At 34.8% G+C, this 17,851-nt stretch overlaps 1 protein-coding gene across 1 annotated transcript; it reads left to right on the top strand.

The window, feature by feature from the left end:
- The first annotated feature begins 997 nt into the window (after positions 1-997).
- LOC108778380 (uncharacterized) lies at positions 998-16,753 on the top strand. Its single transcript, XM_018545555.1, has 4 exons — positions 998-1,120; positions 8,817-8,906; positions 16,252-16,320; positions 16,490-16,753. Exons 1-4 carry the CDS (start codon positions 998-1,000, stop codon positions 16,751-16,753), a joined length of 546 nt encoding a protein of 181 aa, XP_018401057.1.
- Positions 16,754-17,851: the final 1,098 nt, after the last annotated feature.

The following is a 17,851-nucleotide window of genomic DNA, read 5'->3' as shown; positions in this document are numbered from 1 at the left end:
ACGCACACAGGAAGGATGACAGGATCCATAATTATAAAAAATATTTTTTCGATATTTTATTATTTTATTAAATAACTTTTATTACTCTCTAAAAGATACATTTATGATTTTTTATCTCATATTCAGAAAAATATAATAAAATTACAATTATATTATTCTAAATTCTTTTTCAAACAAAACAAAATAAATTAGAATAATTAAATACTTTTTTAGCCAAAATTAAAATGGTAATTATATATCATATTTATATTTACATAACTTGTATTTATATTAATAAATATTTTACTCTCATTGGTCAATTTAATACATATTTTTTAAAGAAAGAGGGAGAGTTTTCCAGGTAATAGGTAAAAAATGTGATAGTATCTCGCCTCCTTACTTCTAAAAATCCTGTCATCTTATAGAAGTACGACGTGCGAAACTTTTCAAGCGCCATTCTCTTCAACGAGGAACCAGCGCTGCCTCGAGAAGTCGACAGTGTCATTTTTCACGTCGCTGTCCTCCACTTTTCACGTCACTTTTCCTTTCCGCAAGGAATTCGTTCTCTTGACTTTGCCAATAGGTCGTAGTTGATTAAACTAATTGAGACACATCTGGTGCGTGCGGCCGTTTCTATGCGATGACAAGCGACAATTGTTCGCTCTGTCTTTCGTCACGGTCGTCAGGGCTAATTTTGCGTCGCCAACGGAAAGTTAGGATTGCCACATTCCTTTTTTCCTTGTTCTCAGACATCCCGAAGTACCCGCGTATCCAGTCCCCGGAGGGTTCCACCCTGTCGATTTGTGGCGACAGTCAGCTCGAGAAGCTCAGCCTGGATGAGGGTTGCTCGTCCCTTCCGGGCACCTCGAGGGACGACAGCAGCGAGTTTAGCTTCTATCGTCGCTTTGTCGAAGATCAAGACGCCGCTCGTGTGACGCGTACTAGAAGATCTTGCGAAATATTACGTCAAGGAATAATTTCAAGTACCGTCTCGTTGGAAAAGCAATGCGAATGTAGCATGTCGGACAGCAAGTTGAAGAAACCGACATATCGTCCGTATACCATCGAAGAGTATAGGAGCTTATCGGTGCCGAGACCTGATCGATCTTTGGGTCCTGATAAAGACGAGATGCAGGCAAAGGTGCGTTTTTGCGATAAATAGATAATAATATAATTTAACGTTATTACTGGATGTATTTAGAACGATAACTGCTCAGTGAGTTCTTTCATCTGATTGATCTATATTTTAGGATCTAATAAAATATACCAACTTTTTAAATGAAAGAGCTTATTTAGCGTTCAATGAACAGTTGCCATTTTGAATGTACACACTGAAAAAATATACTAAATTTGAATAAATAATTTGTTTGAATAGTGCCAACTAAATATTTACTAAATATAAAGATATATTCATTTGGTATAAATTATTAATTTGATTTAATTTATTTTTATTATAAATATGTTTATTTACTGTAAGTAAATGTTAGTGGTACTATTTATATGAATATTTATTAAAATTTAGTATAGTTTTATTCAGTGATTGCACAAAAAATGGTTTTACAAAAATACCTATCTAAAAAATCCTGCACTAATCGTATATTAGAAATAGTTTTAGACAAATTGTTTGAAATTGTGATATTTTTTTGTAATTTAATAGAGGATTTTTTTTTGGCAAGTTTGAAAATTTACAAATTTGAAAATAATTTTATTGGACCATTAAAATAATTATGGATAAGGGACCGGTTGTTCCATATCTTTGAATAAACTATGTAATAATTTATCTAATGAACAAAAGAGTAAAAGAGTAAGAACATAAGAGAATAAGAGAGTTAAAGATAAATGAGTTAAAGTTCATCGAAAGGTGAAACAATTCAGTCTAAGATGCTCAAGCAGGTTTCTAGAATATCAAAACTTTTTGCAGCATTATTTATCATGCTCGGGTGTTCTATATAAATTATTTTGGTAGTTCAATGAAATTAATTTCAGATCTAAATACTTCAGCAAAACTGATCTTTTCCTTTTTTTCACTTTCTGACATGAGATTAGATACTATTAGTTTAAGCGATAGAAAAAGAAGAAAGTAAAAAAGTACAATAATTTAATAGAAAAATACAATTATAGTGATATATAAGAGTATTGTTAAAACATTGCTTTTTGTGATTGCTATACGGAACATATAATGAAAAAGCATATATTTTTATGCATGTTTTGTTGTATATTTATAGTTATAGGTTTCGACGCGTTTATTTTGTGATCAAATTTGTTGAAGCAAGATTCGTAGGTGCGGCACGCAATTCTCATTTCCGAAAACTTATCCGTTGCTCTCACGTTCGATGAAAGTTTCTGGGACAAGGAAAGTTTCCTTTCTTCGATAAATTCACGTTTTCTATATTGCTCTCTCTTGATAATGAGTATAAAAGTATTTTATATTACTCAGGAACGTCATTAAAACTTGGCGTGCCGAGTTCGCTTGTGCTTTTATCGCAAGAATTTATCTTTGCCCCGTTTCTTTTATCCTTATCCTTTTATCTCGCTAGATGTTTATTGCTGCGTCTTCTCCGTTGGTGTCCTCGATGTGAGGTAATTACGTTACGGACTGGATCGCACCGAGAGTACGTACGTTAATAAACAATGTTCTCTTGGCCCGACAAAGTTACACAGTTACGGCGCAGGAACGTAACGCTGGGATTCGATTAATGCGGTAATTCGATTAATTCTTTAGCATCGTCGATGCTTATCGCCAACTGATGCAGCTCGTAGTAGGTCATCTGAGTCGTACCATTTTGCAGTCGTACGCAGTACAGCATGAATAAACAGTTTCGACGGTAAAATATAGAATAAAGTAACCATTTCGAATACCGGTACGGCGAGAGAAAATTCGGTATCGGATCCGACGAAATAATACGGAAATATGGACATGCAGAACTTTTTGGCACGAAGTAGAGAAGGCTCGATTCGCAAAATGGGAATTTTTACTGTGTGATTTTATTTCATGTCGAGCTGGCCTTGTCGATAAGTTGCCGCAGTCGAGAAAAGCTCCCCTTACCGGAAAAGCGAAGTAAAGGAAACTCCGAGTTGTACTGCGAGAACCTGACGGTGCAGTTAACCCTTTCGCATTGGAAGACCCAGCACTCCTTCTTAAAGGAGTTGCGTCGGTGACGCACACGGCGCTTCGTAGCTTCAATCTAATAAGCATGCAACTAGTTTCCGGGATCGAGCGCGCTATTTCCGTTCGTGCGTCCTATTTCCTATTTCCTCTCAGTGCAGATACACAATATCAAATTAGGGGCTGCGTACGACAAATTGCAGCTCCGACAATCGCGCGTGACGATGAGCGTCACGCCGACGAGTCTTCCTCATCCGTCTCTGGAAGACGCGCGTGGACGCGCAAGAAGTGCCTCGCAGTTTGTCGCCGAAGCGAAAAATTCAATTCGCGAAGTACTTTAATCCGCTAATTGCTATAATCGTTTCTCCGCGACGTAAAAGCCGAGAGTACGTTACATCCGCGTCTCTCGTATAGCAGGGGAATTGTTTGGGGTAAACTGTTGTAGCGAAATTTTTTGAATTATTTCTCGCAAGATCTGTAAAATATTCCTTACGTGAGTTTTCCTTGGGCTCACGTGTATCCTTTTGCCGGAATACGAGAGATAGAAACTTCACAGAATCTGATGTTTCTAAATACAAGTAATTTGTGCCTTAGTACCTCAGTGCCTTTGTGCACTTTTCGTTTTCCAACTTTCTTATCCTCACTCAAAGCTTTCCTACACGCTACTTTATAATATATGCTTTTTATACGACCTCAGAGGATCCGTTCTAAGTCGTCAATAACCGCAAGTATTACGCACTACGAAGTTATATCCGGATATAGATATTAATATTTTACAGAAAGGGATGTCTTTCTCTTACGTTCCTATCTCCTTAGTTGATAATGTAAAATTCGTAAATTAGATATGCAATAAATAAACGGGGAATGCTGCTTATCAGTGACATCTGCAGATGCGTAAAATGACATTCCATCTGACGTTCTTTAGGTCTGACAGTCGCGACGCGACGTCGCGGAATTTCGCGCACGAATCCTCTCGTTGTGGATCGCCGCGCGACGGCAGGTGCATAGCACGACGCAGGAAAATAGCTGTCTCCCTCATAGTTGGAGGGAGCGCAGTAAATTCCCGCGGTCTTTGAGCGTCTCAGCTCGGCTTGACTGGCGCGGAGGGCGGGCGTTCTGTAAATTTTTCAAGACGCTTCCAACGCGGTCGGCGAGACGCGTGGAAAACGAGCTTGCAGCAAAGACTCTAGAGAGAATCAAGGGAGAGTGGAGAGCGGATAGTATTCTCTACTCCGATTGGTTCTGCCATTTTCAAGTTACTTCCGCAAATATACATATACGCGGAAAAAAAAAGATTTGTTGAAACAACTAAAATTAATCTTCATTGATTTAACAAATCTACATAGTCATAATATACAGATAGCCAGTTTTTTATGCTAAAGTAGCAAAGTTGTACAGTTGAATAAAATTAGAAATTATATAGATAATTATATTTGTTGTAATCTCTCTCTCTCTTTCTCTCTCCTGCAATAGCATAACAAATTTGTTTATATAGCAGAGATAACTTTCTGTGGAAATCAACTCAATATATAAATCAAAATTTCAAACAAAACATACTAAGATGGCGCGTACTTTTGCTGCTGTAATAAAAAAAAACCTTATTACATTAGCAATTTCCTTTCTAGCAAAAAATTAACCGAATTAGCATATTTGCTTACAGACATAATTTCTTTGTTGAACCGTTAAATCGTCTTAGTTATAGATGTTGAACTCGCGCAATAAGTTATAGCTTTGCTGAACCACCAATCTATTTCAGTTTCGATGTTCAGTGCTGATAGTTGTATTAAACATGGTTTACTAATCGGAATCTAATCGGAATCTGAAGTTTAAAGTTAAGTTAAATATCCCGTTTATTATCAAAGATTATCTAAAAATGGCACATTTACAATGAATTCGCTCCATTCTTCCACTTGATTCTCTCTGGAAGATTCTTCTTACACACATCAGTTGCCGTCTGCACGCGGATCGATATATTTATTCGCTCCTGTATCTGGAAGAAAGTGGAATTCCAAGTGTGGCTCGTCGTGCACCCCCTGTCGTGCTGTTTTCGCAGAAACAATTTTAGCAGATTGGAAATTAAAATTTCACGAAACTACCTCGCGGTAGCGCCAGCTCCATCGCCCATCTCGAGACGTCGGAAACCCTTTCTCTTTAAACGCGCCTCGGGATAAACGGAAGTGCTTCATTATTGCGTCACAGGGACTCCCTGGCATCGCTTCGAAGCCACGAGCGGAGATGCTGAGCCTGCGGTAAAAAGTTTCGAAGTGCTTCGCCTTCCCGTTGCGGACGAGAAGGAACGAAGATGTCACGCGTCATATAAATTATCTTGAGTTACCTCTTTATAAAAATCCATATGTAATGTTTTATTTTTTATCAATTATACAAGAAACATGTCTTGCTGAATTATTTAGAAACAGTATTTTACTCTCTTTTGATCACGTATTTTTAAAAGTTAGTTATTTTTAAAAATTATAAACGAATATAATATATTTTAAGATATATTAGTCGGAAAAAAACATTAAAATGTAAAAGTGGAGACTCTATAAAAGACAAGATAATTCTATTAAATAAAAGTGTTTTATTTCAATCAAGTTTATTTACAATAAATAATTTATCAAGTTAGATAAACATTAGAGTAACATTAAGTGGAAGTAGCTTAAATAAACTTTAATTCAATGAAATTTAAATTCGTACTTTAATTAAAAAGATTGAAAACCAAGGATAGAGAGTTCAATTAAACCGTCGCTGATTAAAAATTAACTTTAAATTGATCAAAGAATCCTATCAGACGAAAGAACGGAATGCGCTCTATGTAAGGTATCACAAAAGGGCGGCGTCACGCCAATACGTTGTCCGCAATTAGACGCTGTAGAGAATCGCGACACGTAAAGCCGTAAAAAGCTTCAATTGCGCAATCGAACTTCGCCGATACAACGTCCAAGTACAGGCGAACAGAAATTTCCGCTCTAACGGCGAACGCCGTGAAGAAAGAGAAAGAGAGGAAAAAAAGAGGAAGACAAAGGGAGGGAGAGAGAAAGAGAGAGAGAGAGAGAGAAAGAAAAAAAGAAAACCAGGCGGGACTTTTATCCAGGTGTTTCTTATAAGCGCGAGCGCTCGTTGTACACTCGCAGGCTATTATCCAGGATTACCGGGCCCGCCCGGGTACGAGAGCAGATAAGTACAGCAATATACGGGAGCAAATTTGTTCCCGACGAAGCCGCCACATCGCCGTCGAGGATAGTTTAAATGAAACGCCGGCGAGAGTAAAGCCGGACGAGGTGTCCGCGGATGACAGCGGCGGCTAAGGCGTGAGACCGGCATGTCCATAATTATAGCGACTCCCGAAAGCTTTGCGTTAATATCGCACCCGGTAATTGTGCGCGGCATTAATTGTCCTCGGCGTTAACATCGAGGTGTCACCGCTGGAATCGAGGAATATCGCCGAATATTAAAACGATTATAAACGACCTTTAATTTTAATAAGCAATCATTTTAATTAGTAATTATATATACACAACAGATTATGTTATTACATTATTAAAACTTATATATGTATATGTAAAAGGTAATTTTATTATTATGACATATTTAATATACAGCTAAACAGTAATAGGTATATAACGTATTATCTTATTCTACGTTATACGATGATACTCAAATTATACTGTTTTTTATAAACACACTCACACAGATAAAGTATAAATTTTATCAATTTTATTTTTTCAATCATTCAGTGGTCACTTATCGGTATGCAACGTACCGGTATCGCATATTTTATGAAATACGAAAAGTTGTTTGTTTGACTTATCCATTTTTTAAACGTGGTGCCGTTCGATCCGCCGTAACTGATCCATTCCCTCTGCCAGATGCAATTTCTTCTTGTTTTCCCTTTCGCTTCTATCTGTTCTTCTCGATCGTCACGTTTATCTTTTCACTCGTTCACCATTCGGTCCATCCTGTTCTATATTTCTTTCCGTTGTCCCATCCAAACTTGTCTGCAGGTTTCTCTGTCATTGATCCCGATGAGCATTTGCATAATCTACTTTGTATCAGATCCGAGTGAGACAAGTTGGTAGCCCGCGATTTTTGGTATGACCTCGATCAATTGATCTTATTGTACTTGCAAAGGCCGAGTTTGAGTGCAATAGTTTGTAACCAAAGAGAAACATTTAAATATTACATTTAAATATTACATTCAGTACTAAATATAACTTATTAAATCTAAAACATTTTTTATTAATTGTAAATATTATATCGATATTAATAACGAATTCAGTAATTCAGTTACACATTAATACTTCTTCTGTGTTACTCGAGCAAAATATCGTATATTACGGTTTTCGAAATCTTTGTAATTTGTAACATTTATATACATATAGGAGTACTTCTGATAAAGAAATTATTTCGATACTCTAAATGTACCTCTGTTTGGCAAATTTTTCTTAGACGAGTGCTAATAGAGTACGCTAATATTTCATATTTGTGCACTTATCTATACATATATATGTATAAAAATAAGATATAATATTTAGTAATTAGTGTTTATTTTATATAAATTATAGTAAAATTGTATTGAATATACAATTTGTTAAGTTATTATTTTTTAATTTTGTTGTGCTCATATTTTATTAACTCGGGAACAGTCACCTGGAATATTTTTACCCGCCAACGAAAAAAGTGTCAATTGTCATAAAATATATAACGTGATATGTGGATATTGTTTAATCAATTTTCCTATTTTATCAATAATTATCGATTATATTATAATATTTATAAATTATTCTTTAAGTATTCAATTTCATTAAAAATCTACAATTCCACAAAAAAACATATTAATTAAAATTGATTTATTTTTTAGAAAATATTGTCATAATAAGATATTTAATGTGTTTATTCCATTTAATATTTGTTTATATTCTTATTTTTTCAGAAAATTGTAATTAAATTCATATTCATAATGTTTTAAAATACTAATAAATTAAAAAACAATCAATAATATACAATATTGTTAATTTAATTAAAATCACATGATTTTAATTCAAGAATAAAAACATCCAAGGTGTCCGTTTACGTAAAAAGAATCAGGAGATTATTCCTCCGGGTTAAAAACATGATAGTGTCTGCCTAATTATTCATTTAGTTTGCTGAGTTTAAATAGTACTTAATTAATATTAATAATTATAAACATTTATTAGTAAATCATTCGCATTATAAATACATTACTTATATATTACTTCCAGTAATGGAAATATACTGCTTATGTGAGCTGTTGCAAAGACGTTTATATATAAACGCATAAATAATATACATATATCAGAGTATGACACTCAACTTCGTTGTATGTGTATGCCGAGAGACGTTACCTGTACGTTGTGTTTACTCGCACTTTTGTCGGCGTATGCCTCTTCATGGCAAACAGTAATCTACACAACCACATCTATCCGCAAATTTGCGGGCGCCGGTATACTCACGAGTGCATACAAGTACAGAGGTATGCGCGCAAGTCGAAGGGGTTACCCTTCTTGTCGTTGAACTCTCGCAAAAAGTAAATAAAGCCTTTAGTCAGATGTAGCGCCGGCGTGTTTAGCTTGAAAGTTTCACCAGACCGGGCTGGTGATGTTAGTAATAGTACAGATGTAGTAACTGTGTTAGTAGTAGTAGTAGTAGTAGTAGTAGTAGTAGTAGTAGTAGCAGCAGCAGCAGTAGCTTCAGGGGTTGTTTGTTGTTGCAGAGAGAATGGCTGATGCGCCGGAGATCGTATGGGGACTCGGTTAGCGCGCGCAATCGTGAGCAGATATTGCAGCGTACGAGAAGATTCAAGGTACGATGATGCGATCCGAGCGTTTGGATGGATTACCGATCGCGGTTTATCTTAGGCATAAGAGGATAAATTGATAGCTTCGACGGTTATGCTGTTGCTACACCAAACTACATCGTTATCTATGTCACGTTTACTCGGTTGATCGTGAATTATTATGTCTTTTTTTAACGTAAAGACAATAACAAATTTTTAAGATTTTTATATACTTTGAATTTCTGTTTTAGATATTTCTTTCTATTTTCATATTCATATCTTTATTTATCTTTGAGTATATCCAAAAGATTTTATCTAGGAGATTTTATCATCAACAATTATGTCATCACATAAACAGAAATTAATTTTAGAAATAGCTTTTTTGGATATTTTGGAGCTTAAGGTGCCTTCTTTTGATTTTTAAATAGAAAAAAATATTAGAGTTTGTAAATTATTTAAACTTTTATTTTTTCCTAAAAATGTATAGATAAACCAAAATATGTAATTGTAATTGAAGTAATTAATATTTCAGCAAGTATTAATATTTTGTATTTTTTGATTCAAAAATTTTGCAAAAATTTGATTAAAAAATCTTCTTTATGTATCGAACACTCTGAGCTCTAACAGAATTTCCAAAAATTACTTACATAGTAATAATGGGAAGAAAAATTGCGATAAAAATTTATTTAAAATAATAAATAAAGTTGTACTTTTTTATAATTGAAAACAAAAAGAAACTGAATAAAAAATTTCTAAGGTTTGGACCCTCAAAATCATCCTCCTATAATTCTATATTGTATAAATTACACACGATGATTGTACGAAAAGAAATACAGATCCTTTGGCAATGCGTGCATTAAAGTCAATTTTAAGAAAACGTTATTTTCTGTGCTCTTTCTATAGCTAGGGGAAAATTTATTTAATATTCATGGATATTAAAAATGTTTTAGCCATGCAATATCTAAAATACCTAAAAGTATCAGTCAAACAAGCAGCTAAAATAAGCTAATATCAATACACTATTTCAGCAATTTTTAATTTTATTAGCTCATGAATATGTATAAACCAATTGTAAAAAACCAAGTTTGGTTTTTAATGGCTTTATGCGCAATATGACTACATTTTCTTGCAGTTTTAGATCAACAATGTTTAAACAAATAAGTGAATCCAAATAAACAGCAGAGAGAGAGAGAGAGAGAGAGAGAGAGAGAGAGAGTTATGAGTTTTAAGGGACACCATGCCGATGACTTTGACCTTTCACATATGTTGTCAAGGTCATTATTCCGAGTAACTTTGCCTTATAACTAGGTGTTGGTCTCTTATAGTTTTTGAGATATTTAGATTTAAAAGTTTAATTTGTGTAATAAATCTTTCTATTAGAAAATAAGAGAGAAGGGAGTCACTCCACCTCTCTCCTGTCAAAGGGCACACAATTTTTCATGTGAATTGAGTCCCACGATATCTTTCCCCCATGCCAAAGGGCGGAGACTAATAGAAAGATTTATTACACAAATTAGATTTTAAGTCTAAAATTTTAGAAATTATAAGGGACCGACACCTAGTTAAGATAAAGTTACAATCAGAATCATGAATGTATGTCAAGGTCATCAGAGCGGTATCCCTTAAAACTCATAATTACCAAATAAACTTTTGTATTTAAATATTTATTACTATTTGATTATAGTATATGTATAAACATTGATTTAATTTTTAATATTACTTTCTTATCATATTTGCAAATAAGTATTAGAACAAGTATTACAAAATGCGATTTTACATAAGAATCGAAACAAAGAAAGAATCAAATGACTTTTAAATTAATAACAGAATTGTGATTAAATTTTACAAAAATAGTTAGATGTAATAATGAAACAATCTATGAAATCTTTATATTTTTGGTAATGTTTCGAAATGAGATCCATACATCTTTAAATTACATTATTGAATTGTACTATCGATTTAATATAATGGTCCGCAAGTTTCAAGAAGGCTAAACGATGATATCGGAAATAGCGTAGTGGACTTTACATAGCTATATAATGAGCACATCCTACTAGACTTTCACGTATAAAATGTCGGATAGATCTTCGATCGCAGTCGTGTGACATCCGATTAGCAAAGGCATCCTACATCCAATCGTGCAGTATTTCTATTTCCGCTCGAAGGATCTGAGCATTATTGGGAACGAAATTCCGGAAAGTGGCCATCGTCCGGGCACACATTGTGCATAACTGAGAAGTCGTAATTATATTTCCCCGGTTCTGTGTGTCGTCTGTTTTCTGTTGCGGTGGATCGCTAATCACGATCGAGTTGCTGGGGCGGTTCGCTGGAATATAATGCTGTAAAAAAATAATGGGCGAGCCGCGACTCGTGCTTGATAAATTAGCATCGATGGCATTCGGTCCCGTTACGGTCGATATTTAATTGCCAATTAGAGGACGCAAAAGAGGCATTGCTGACGGGTGCTAGCTCGTTTTACCCGGCGCACTCGTGAAAGTCAAGCCTCGTAATGACCGGCCGCAAGATTTATAAACGAAATTAATTACGTACGTACCGCCTCCGCGTTAACAATGCCGAGATCGCGTTTTTTTTCTCTTGATCTCTCTTTCTCTCTTTTTCTCTTTTCCCTTTTATCTTCTATCTTGTTGCTCATTCTGTCTTTCTACGGTAGCGTATCTTGTTCTACCCGTCATTATCCATTTGCTTTCAGTGTCACATCAATTTCTCGTTTAATTTTGCAACAGTTTTCTAACGATCAAATATTGACAACTATTATTTTATTTATTCGCGAGGTCAGAGTTGGATCAAGATAAATAAATGATAGTATAATATTGACAGATTAAAAATACACATTAAATTTTGCCTTTCACCTTAATTTATACTAATCAACGCTATTGATCTCGCGCATTAAATTAGATATGCGCTTTGTTCGAAATATAAAACGTCTAAGAGCCAAATTAGATCTCGAATGTAGTATGGAAAGTAGATATCAATATTTGACAATATTTTTATTTATTTATAGAATTTTTTCCTCCCCCAGTCAGCCAGCTTTATCTATATTATAGTTCGATATTTTCAATTCATACAGCAACGGCGCCGGCGCGCGCCAATTCCAGTACTCTTATGTATGAAATTTATTATGCATCGAGGGTGGAACGTTAGAAGACGCGTTGCGATTTCGCAAGATGAAAGATATCGGGAACGCGCCGCGGAGAGTCTCGTCGGGACAAAATATTCATAACGGTAGAATGAAATTCTGCCGGGTCGGGAGATCCCTCCATTCACGCTCCACTCCCGGGATACAATTCCAGAGAATAACTTAGTTTCGTATCGGCCGCGGCTAAGTCAATTGCACTTTGGCAACTTGTATTCAATTATTCCATTTCAACCGGGAATGCGCTCACGACCTGATCTCGCGAGATTACAAAGGTTCGAGCTTAACGATTATTCGCGCGGAACGCCGCCGCGCCGCGCCGCGCCGCGCCGTGCTGCCGTTGCCGTTACGTCTGTTTCTACTTGGCCGACCCAGTGCCAGGAAGAATCTACTGTATGTACACTACGGCAATGTAGTATTATGCCGCCGGTTACATTAAGGGTCGATTTATGCTTAAACTTTGCAAATTATAAAAGCAATAGAAATTTTACGTCGCATTAATTCACAAATAGACGACACAGTGCAATCACGTTGCTTGTTACATTAAGGTATCTATATTCTCGAGATTTGTATATTATAAAAATAATGCTAATTATACGGTACATTGATTCACAGAAGCCGACGTAAGTGCTATGTACTACGAATTCTACAATTTCCCCATGCAAATACCGAATCTTGATCAACGTTGCGGAAATAATTCGTAATATTGTTTTAACATTTGGAAACTCCCTTAACGAACGTACGCTGCAACGTTTGTTGGCGAGAATGTTTCTCGTGTTTTAATGAATCGAGCGCTAAATTAGAAACAATATAAAACAATATTTAACGAAAAAGACGAAAAATTTAATTTAATCCGATTCCAATTCCAAAACATATTTTGAATTGTTCGAGATTATATTTTCAGCTTTACGGCAAAAGCTTACGATTTACATACGATTTACATAAAATGTAAACATCAACAAATTATTATACAGAATGTAGTAAAAATTGTAGCATAAATCAGCGAGGGTGTTGGTGAAAAATAATTCAGCACTTGCAGCATATGAAATTTCTACATATAAAATTTCTGAATATAAAATTTTTCCACAATTTTACCGTGGCTATCTAGCACATTATATTATAATACGATTTTCACGATTTAAAAATGTATACATTATATTTTATTGCCTGTAGATAATTATATGTATTGCATTTTCTCTACTATCTACGTTCACCGCCGAATCTCCGGTGTTCTGACGATTAGGTTCGCATACGGAATGTAAGACGGGATCGCTGTCGAGCTAACAGACGAGCAGTCCGTGTAGAAGTGGCCTAAAGTACCGTTATCCGCACGTAAATTCAATTATACGTACAAAGCTACTACTGCAAACCACAACGACCATGAGTGTAGGCAGAAATTGAGGGTATGAGTAGCGAACGGAAGAAGGGGGGATAGAACGCGGTTCTTATACACACGCGGATGAACCTATGCTATGTCTCTCACAAGGAGAAGTAGCCTCGTGACTCGCATACTACGGCAGAAATTTCATTTGTAGTCTGTTTCCTGTACACGAGTACATGATACACATGGTACGCATCTCTCATTTGGTTGACGCCGATCTTTCCGTGAGATGCAGCTGTATTTAGAATCTACTCAATTTAATTTACAGTTTAATTTACTTTTAATTTTGGAATAAATAAATTTCTATTGATTTCAATCGGTTGTTTTATCGGCAGTTTTATTTATACTTTGACTTGTTTCTTTTTAAATTTTTATTTTCAAGAAGATAAACTACTATTTTGATGTTAATTGTAGTTTAATTTTTATTTTAACATTTTAATTTTAATTTTGAAAAAAATTTAAAATAAACCATCGATGTTAATTGTCGAAATTTAATTTATGATTTGTCTTTTTTAATTCTTGAAAAAAATAAATTATTGATTTTGAATGCAGCTCAATTTTGTTATGCCTTGCCTTTTTAATATTTATTTAAAAAAATTAATTATTATTGATTTTATTTACAATTTAATTTACAATGCTTCATCTTCTTTTATTCTATTTGGTTTCAGACAAGAATAAAGTTAATGTACTCTAACGTATCTGATATTTATTGGATTGGGGAAAAAGTCCCGTTACATATATTGTATGTAAAAGGATTTTTCTCCAATCTACTATTTATTTCGAAATTTTCATTGCAATTGTATCATTTGATTGAGCAAAGTTTCAGCTTTAAGAATTTGTTTTTTTTTAAATTGCGGTATGATGATTTTTAACGAAGTTATGAGCAATCAAAATCAAAATGTTCTTTACTTAAATTGCGAATAATTCAAGAACAAAAAATTGTAGAAACATTTTTAAAAACGATTTTATAGGCAAAGCTTCAAGCTTAATCTTCATAATTTGAGATTTATTAAATCAAAAGATACTTTATTGTAGGGTTTTGGAAAGCTCTGGATATCGGCTATTAGATTCTAGAATAAAAAGTAAGACGTTTCATTTAAAAAATCGATGTAATCTTGATCTGACCTTGGCAAAGCCACCCAAGGTCAAACTGATATGATCAATAAATAAATATCTTTAAACCCCACTTTGATCTGAACATATTTTTGATTGAATCTTATTCTGCGGAGATAAAAAGGATATGGACGGATGGTCTGAGACACTTTGTATACGAGGGCAAATCAATAAGTTTTTTAAAAAAATATAGTAAAACACATTTTTTTTTATCGATTTATTTTTATTTTTCAACGTAGTCTCCTTTCATACATTTGATCATACTTTCGATACATTTGATCCAACGACTCTCCAACTTTTTCAAGCCATTAGAATAACATGATTTGTCCAACCCTTAAAAATAAGACTCTGTTTCGGCGATGAGCTGCTCTCTGGTGGTAAATCTTTTCCTTCCGAACCATTTCTTCAGGTTTGAAAACAAGAAATAGTCGCAGGGGGCTAAATCTGGCGAATATACTGGATGGGGAAGCAATTCATAGCGGAATTGGTTGAATTTGGCCATTAGTGTCGGGCACATGTGAACCCGTGCATTTTAATGGAAGAGCACTTTCTTCTTTGTTAAATGGAGACGTTTTTTCTTTAAAATGTTGAAATGATCCAATAAGGCTGTAGTAATCGCCATTGATCGTTTGCTTCGACGGAAGATAATCGATATGAATTATACCGCGTGCATCCCAAAAAACTGTGGCCATCACCTTTCCGGCCGACTTTACGGTCTTCGCTTTCTTCGGAGCCGGTTCACCCGGTGAAATCCATTGTTTTGACTGTTCCTTCGTCCGGGTGTGAAATAATGGATCCATGTTTCGTCCACAGTAATGAATCGACGCAAAAATTTATCTGGATTATTACGTTGAAACATCTCCAAACATTGTTTTGAAATCGTCACACGGTCGCGCTTATGGTCCAGTGAGCAAACGCGGCACCCATCTTGCCGATAGCTTTTTCATACCCAATTATTCGTGTAAAATTAAAATCACTGGGCCATGTGATATGCCTGTGGCCTCAACAAGCTCGCGCACTTTCATCGATCAGTCAAAACAATATCGTGAACTTTATCGATGATTTCTGGCGTAGCAACCTCAATTGGACGTCCCGAACGAGCTGCATCACATGTGGATGTACGACCACGTTTAAATTCATTCATCCAATTGTATACAGTCGCAAACGCTGGTGCAGATGTGCTATGAACATTATCCAACTCGATTTTGATTTCTTTCGGCGTTAAACCTTTCATATGTAGATGTTTGATCACTGCACGAAACTCGTTTTTTTTCCATTTTGCAAAAAATACAAAGTTGTTCGCTTTAATCGTCTACAGAAATGAAACCTCTCGATGAATTCCGCTCAAAACTTGACAGTAATCAGCTGAAAGATGCTACTTGTCAAAAATGTGACATGACACTGCGAGTGCCTTCTGACAGATTTTCTAAGAACTTATTGACTTGCCCTCGTATTATTTATTTTATTTTCTATTTTATTATTCAATGTTTTTCAGCATTGTATTTTTCGTGTGGTATCGATTCATATTCTTTTTAAAATAAAATATGTTTAAGTTGCAACGTTCTCACTGGAAAAGACTCACAAGGTTCGACGACGACGCGGAACAAAATGTAAAATCACAGACCGTGAATATCATTTGATTCTTCCGTCTTTTCTTCCTATTTATCCGATCAAAGCGATTCGCCCACTCATCCTCCAAGCACTTATTCTTTTTGTGTTCACAGTCGAGACGCGCCATCGCTCAAAAATGTTTCTTGCCTCCTTTGAAGGATTGGGACGCCGCAGCATCAAAGGTAAATTGAGCTCTTTTGCGACTTCGCCCTCTGGTACTTCGGCTGACTTTCTACCGGAGGACGTTGCGCAATTATTCGCGTATCTCTGTAATAGAGCGAATGGACCGTAGAAGAGCAATAGCAATTCGAAGGTCATAGCTGATGGGTAACATCGTCTCGTTTATCGTAGAACTGTGAAAGCTCGAGGATCCTTGAGACGAATAACGTTACACAGGAGAGTCTCTTGAAATGTCCTGTCATGTGCCCGAGGAAAAGAATCGCCACAGACGTAACATTGCCGTTCCGACAGAATGAAATGTTCGAGAAAACGATAAGCTTCGATTCGTCTCTTAATTTATACGCATCTTGCGAAGACCTAGAGACATTGCAACAGTGTCATTTGCAAGAAAAAGAATTAACAGATCATTTTATGCGTCAAACGTTAAACGCTTGATCGAGACTGTTTTACGTATAAAAAAAGTAGCATAAAAGTTTTCTATATATAATTTTTAAATGTTTGCTCTCACGACCATCATTCTATCTAAAACAAAACATTTATTTTTATAACAGTTAATCGATTTTATCGCGATTTGCTTTTCGTCACGTTATCATACTCAGTACGCGCATATACTTGGCGCGAGATACCCGTGTCTCTTGATTTTTTTGCTATAGGTATGTCCAAAACCATATGCCAGTCAATATGTTGATACTACGAAATATTTAACGCTTTATACAATAAAATTATTTATGTTTTCTTTTATACATTCTTAATTAATTTGACTGGATTATATGCTATTTGAATAGGTATTACAGATTTTTAGTTGTTTTAAGAGAATACAATCTATCAATTATTTAATGTAAAATTTATTTATATAATTATTATAAAATTATTACTATTTCAAGTCAAATTTTTGCTTAAAAAACAAAATTATGTAATTATAATAAATAAAGAAATTTTAAATACTAGAAAATTTTGCTGCTCATTCTTTTTTTGTCAACATGATTTTATCTTATTTATGCAGTAAAATTTGAAAGAGAAAAATAACTGAAAGATTTTTATTAAATCCTCATTTTTTAATCATAAAAAACGAAAATAAAATTTATTCTTCTTAAAATGAAGCAGTTTGTCATTATAGGTTGTTTATATATAAATTTCATAGTTTATTTTTATCTTAAGCGATTATGTCAAATATGAATTATCTATATAATATATTAATACCTTATTGCAATAGTTGTGGATGGATAATCATATGTTTAACGCTGCGTGGATTTGAGCTCATTTCTCATCGAACATTGAATTTTCCAGTGATTTAAATGCAATTTACCTGCTATCTCTCAATCGAAAGCGCGAAAGTAATGCATGAACAGAATCAGAGTGATTTAGCTAACAAGCTATGATAAATCGACCGACATTGATATGATATTTATGATAATAATAATATGTATGTGAAATTCTGAATGTATATAGTATATGATAATTCGGTTGCGTATTTTTGGTTGATAAATTGTGTTCTTATTAATCATTATAAGTTGACATGCTGACATCGCGCAT

This window comes from Cyphomyrmex costatus, unplaced genomic scaffold (assembly GCF_001594065.2).
Source record: "Cyphomyrmex costatus isolate MS0001 unplaced genomic scaffold, Ccosl1.0 scaffold119, whole genome shotgun sequence".
In the NCBI taxonomy this organism is placed as follows: Eukaryota; Metazoa; Arthropoda; class Insecta; order Hymenoptera; family Formicidae; genus Cyphomyrmex; species Cyphomyrmex costatus.
The sequence above is the reverse complement of the archived record's forward strand: the minus strand, read 5'-3'. Positions and strand labels throughout refer to the sequence as shown.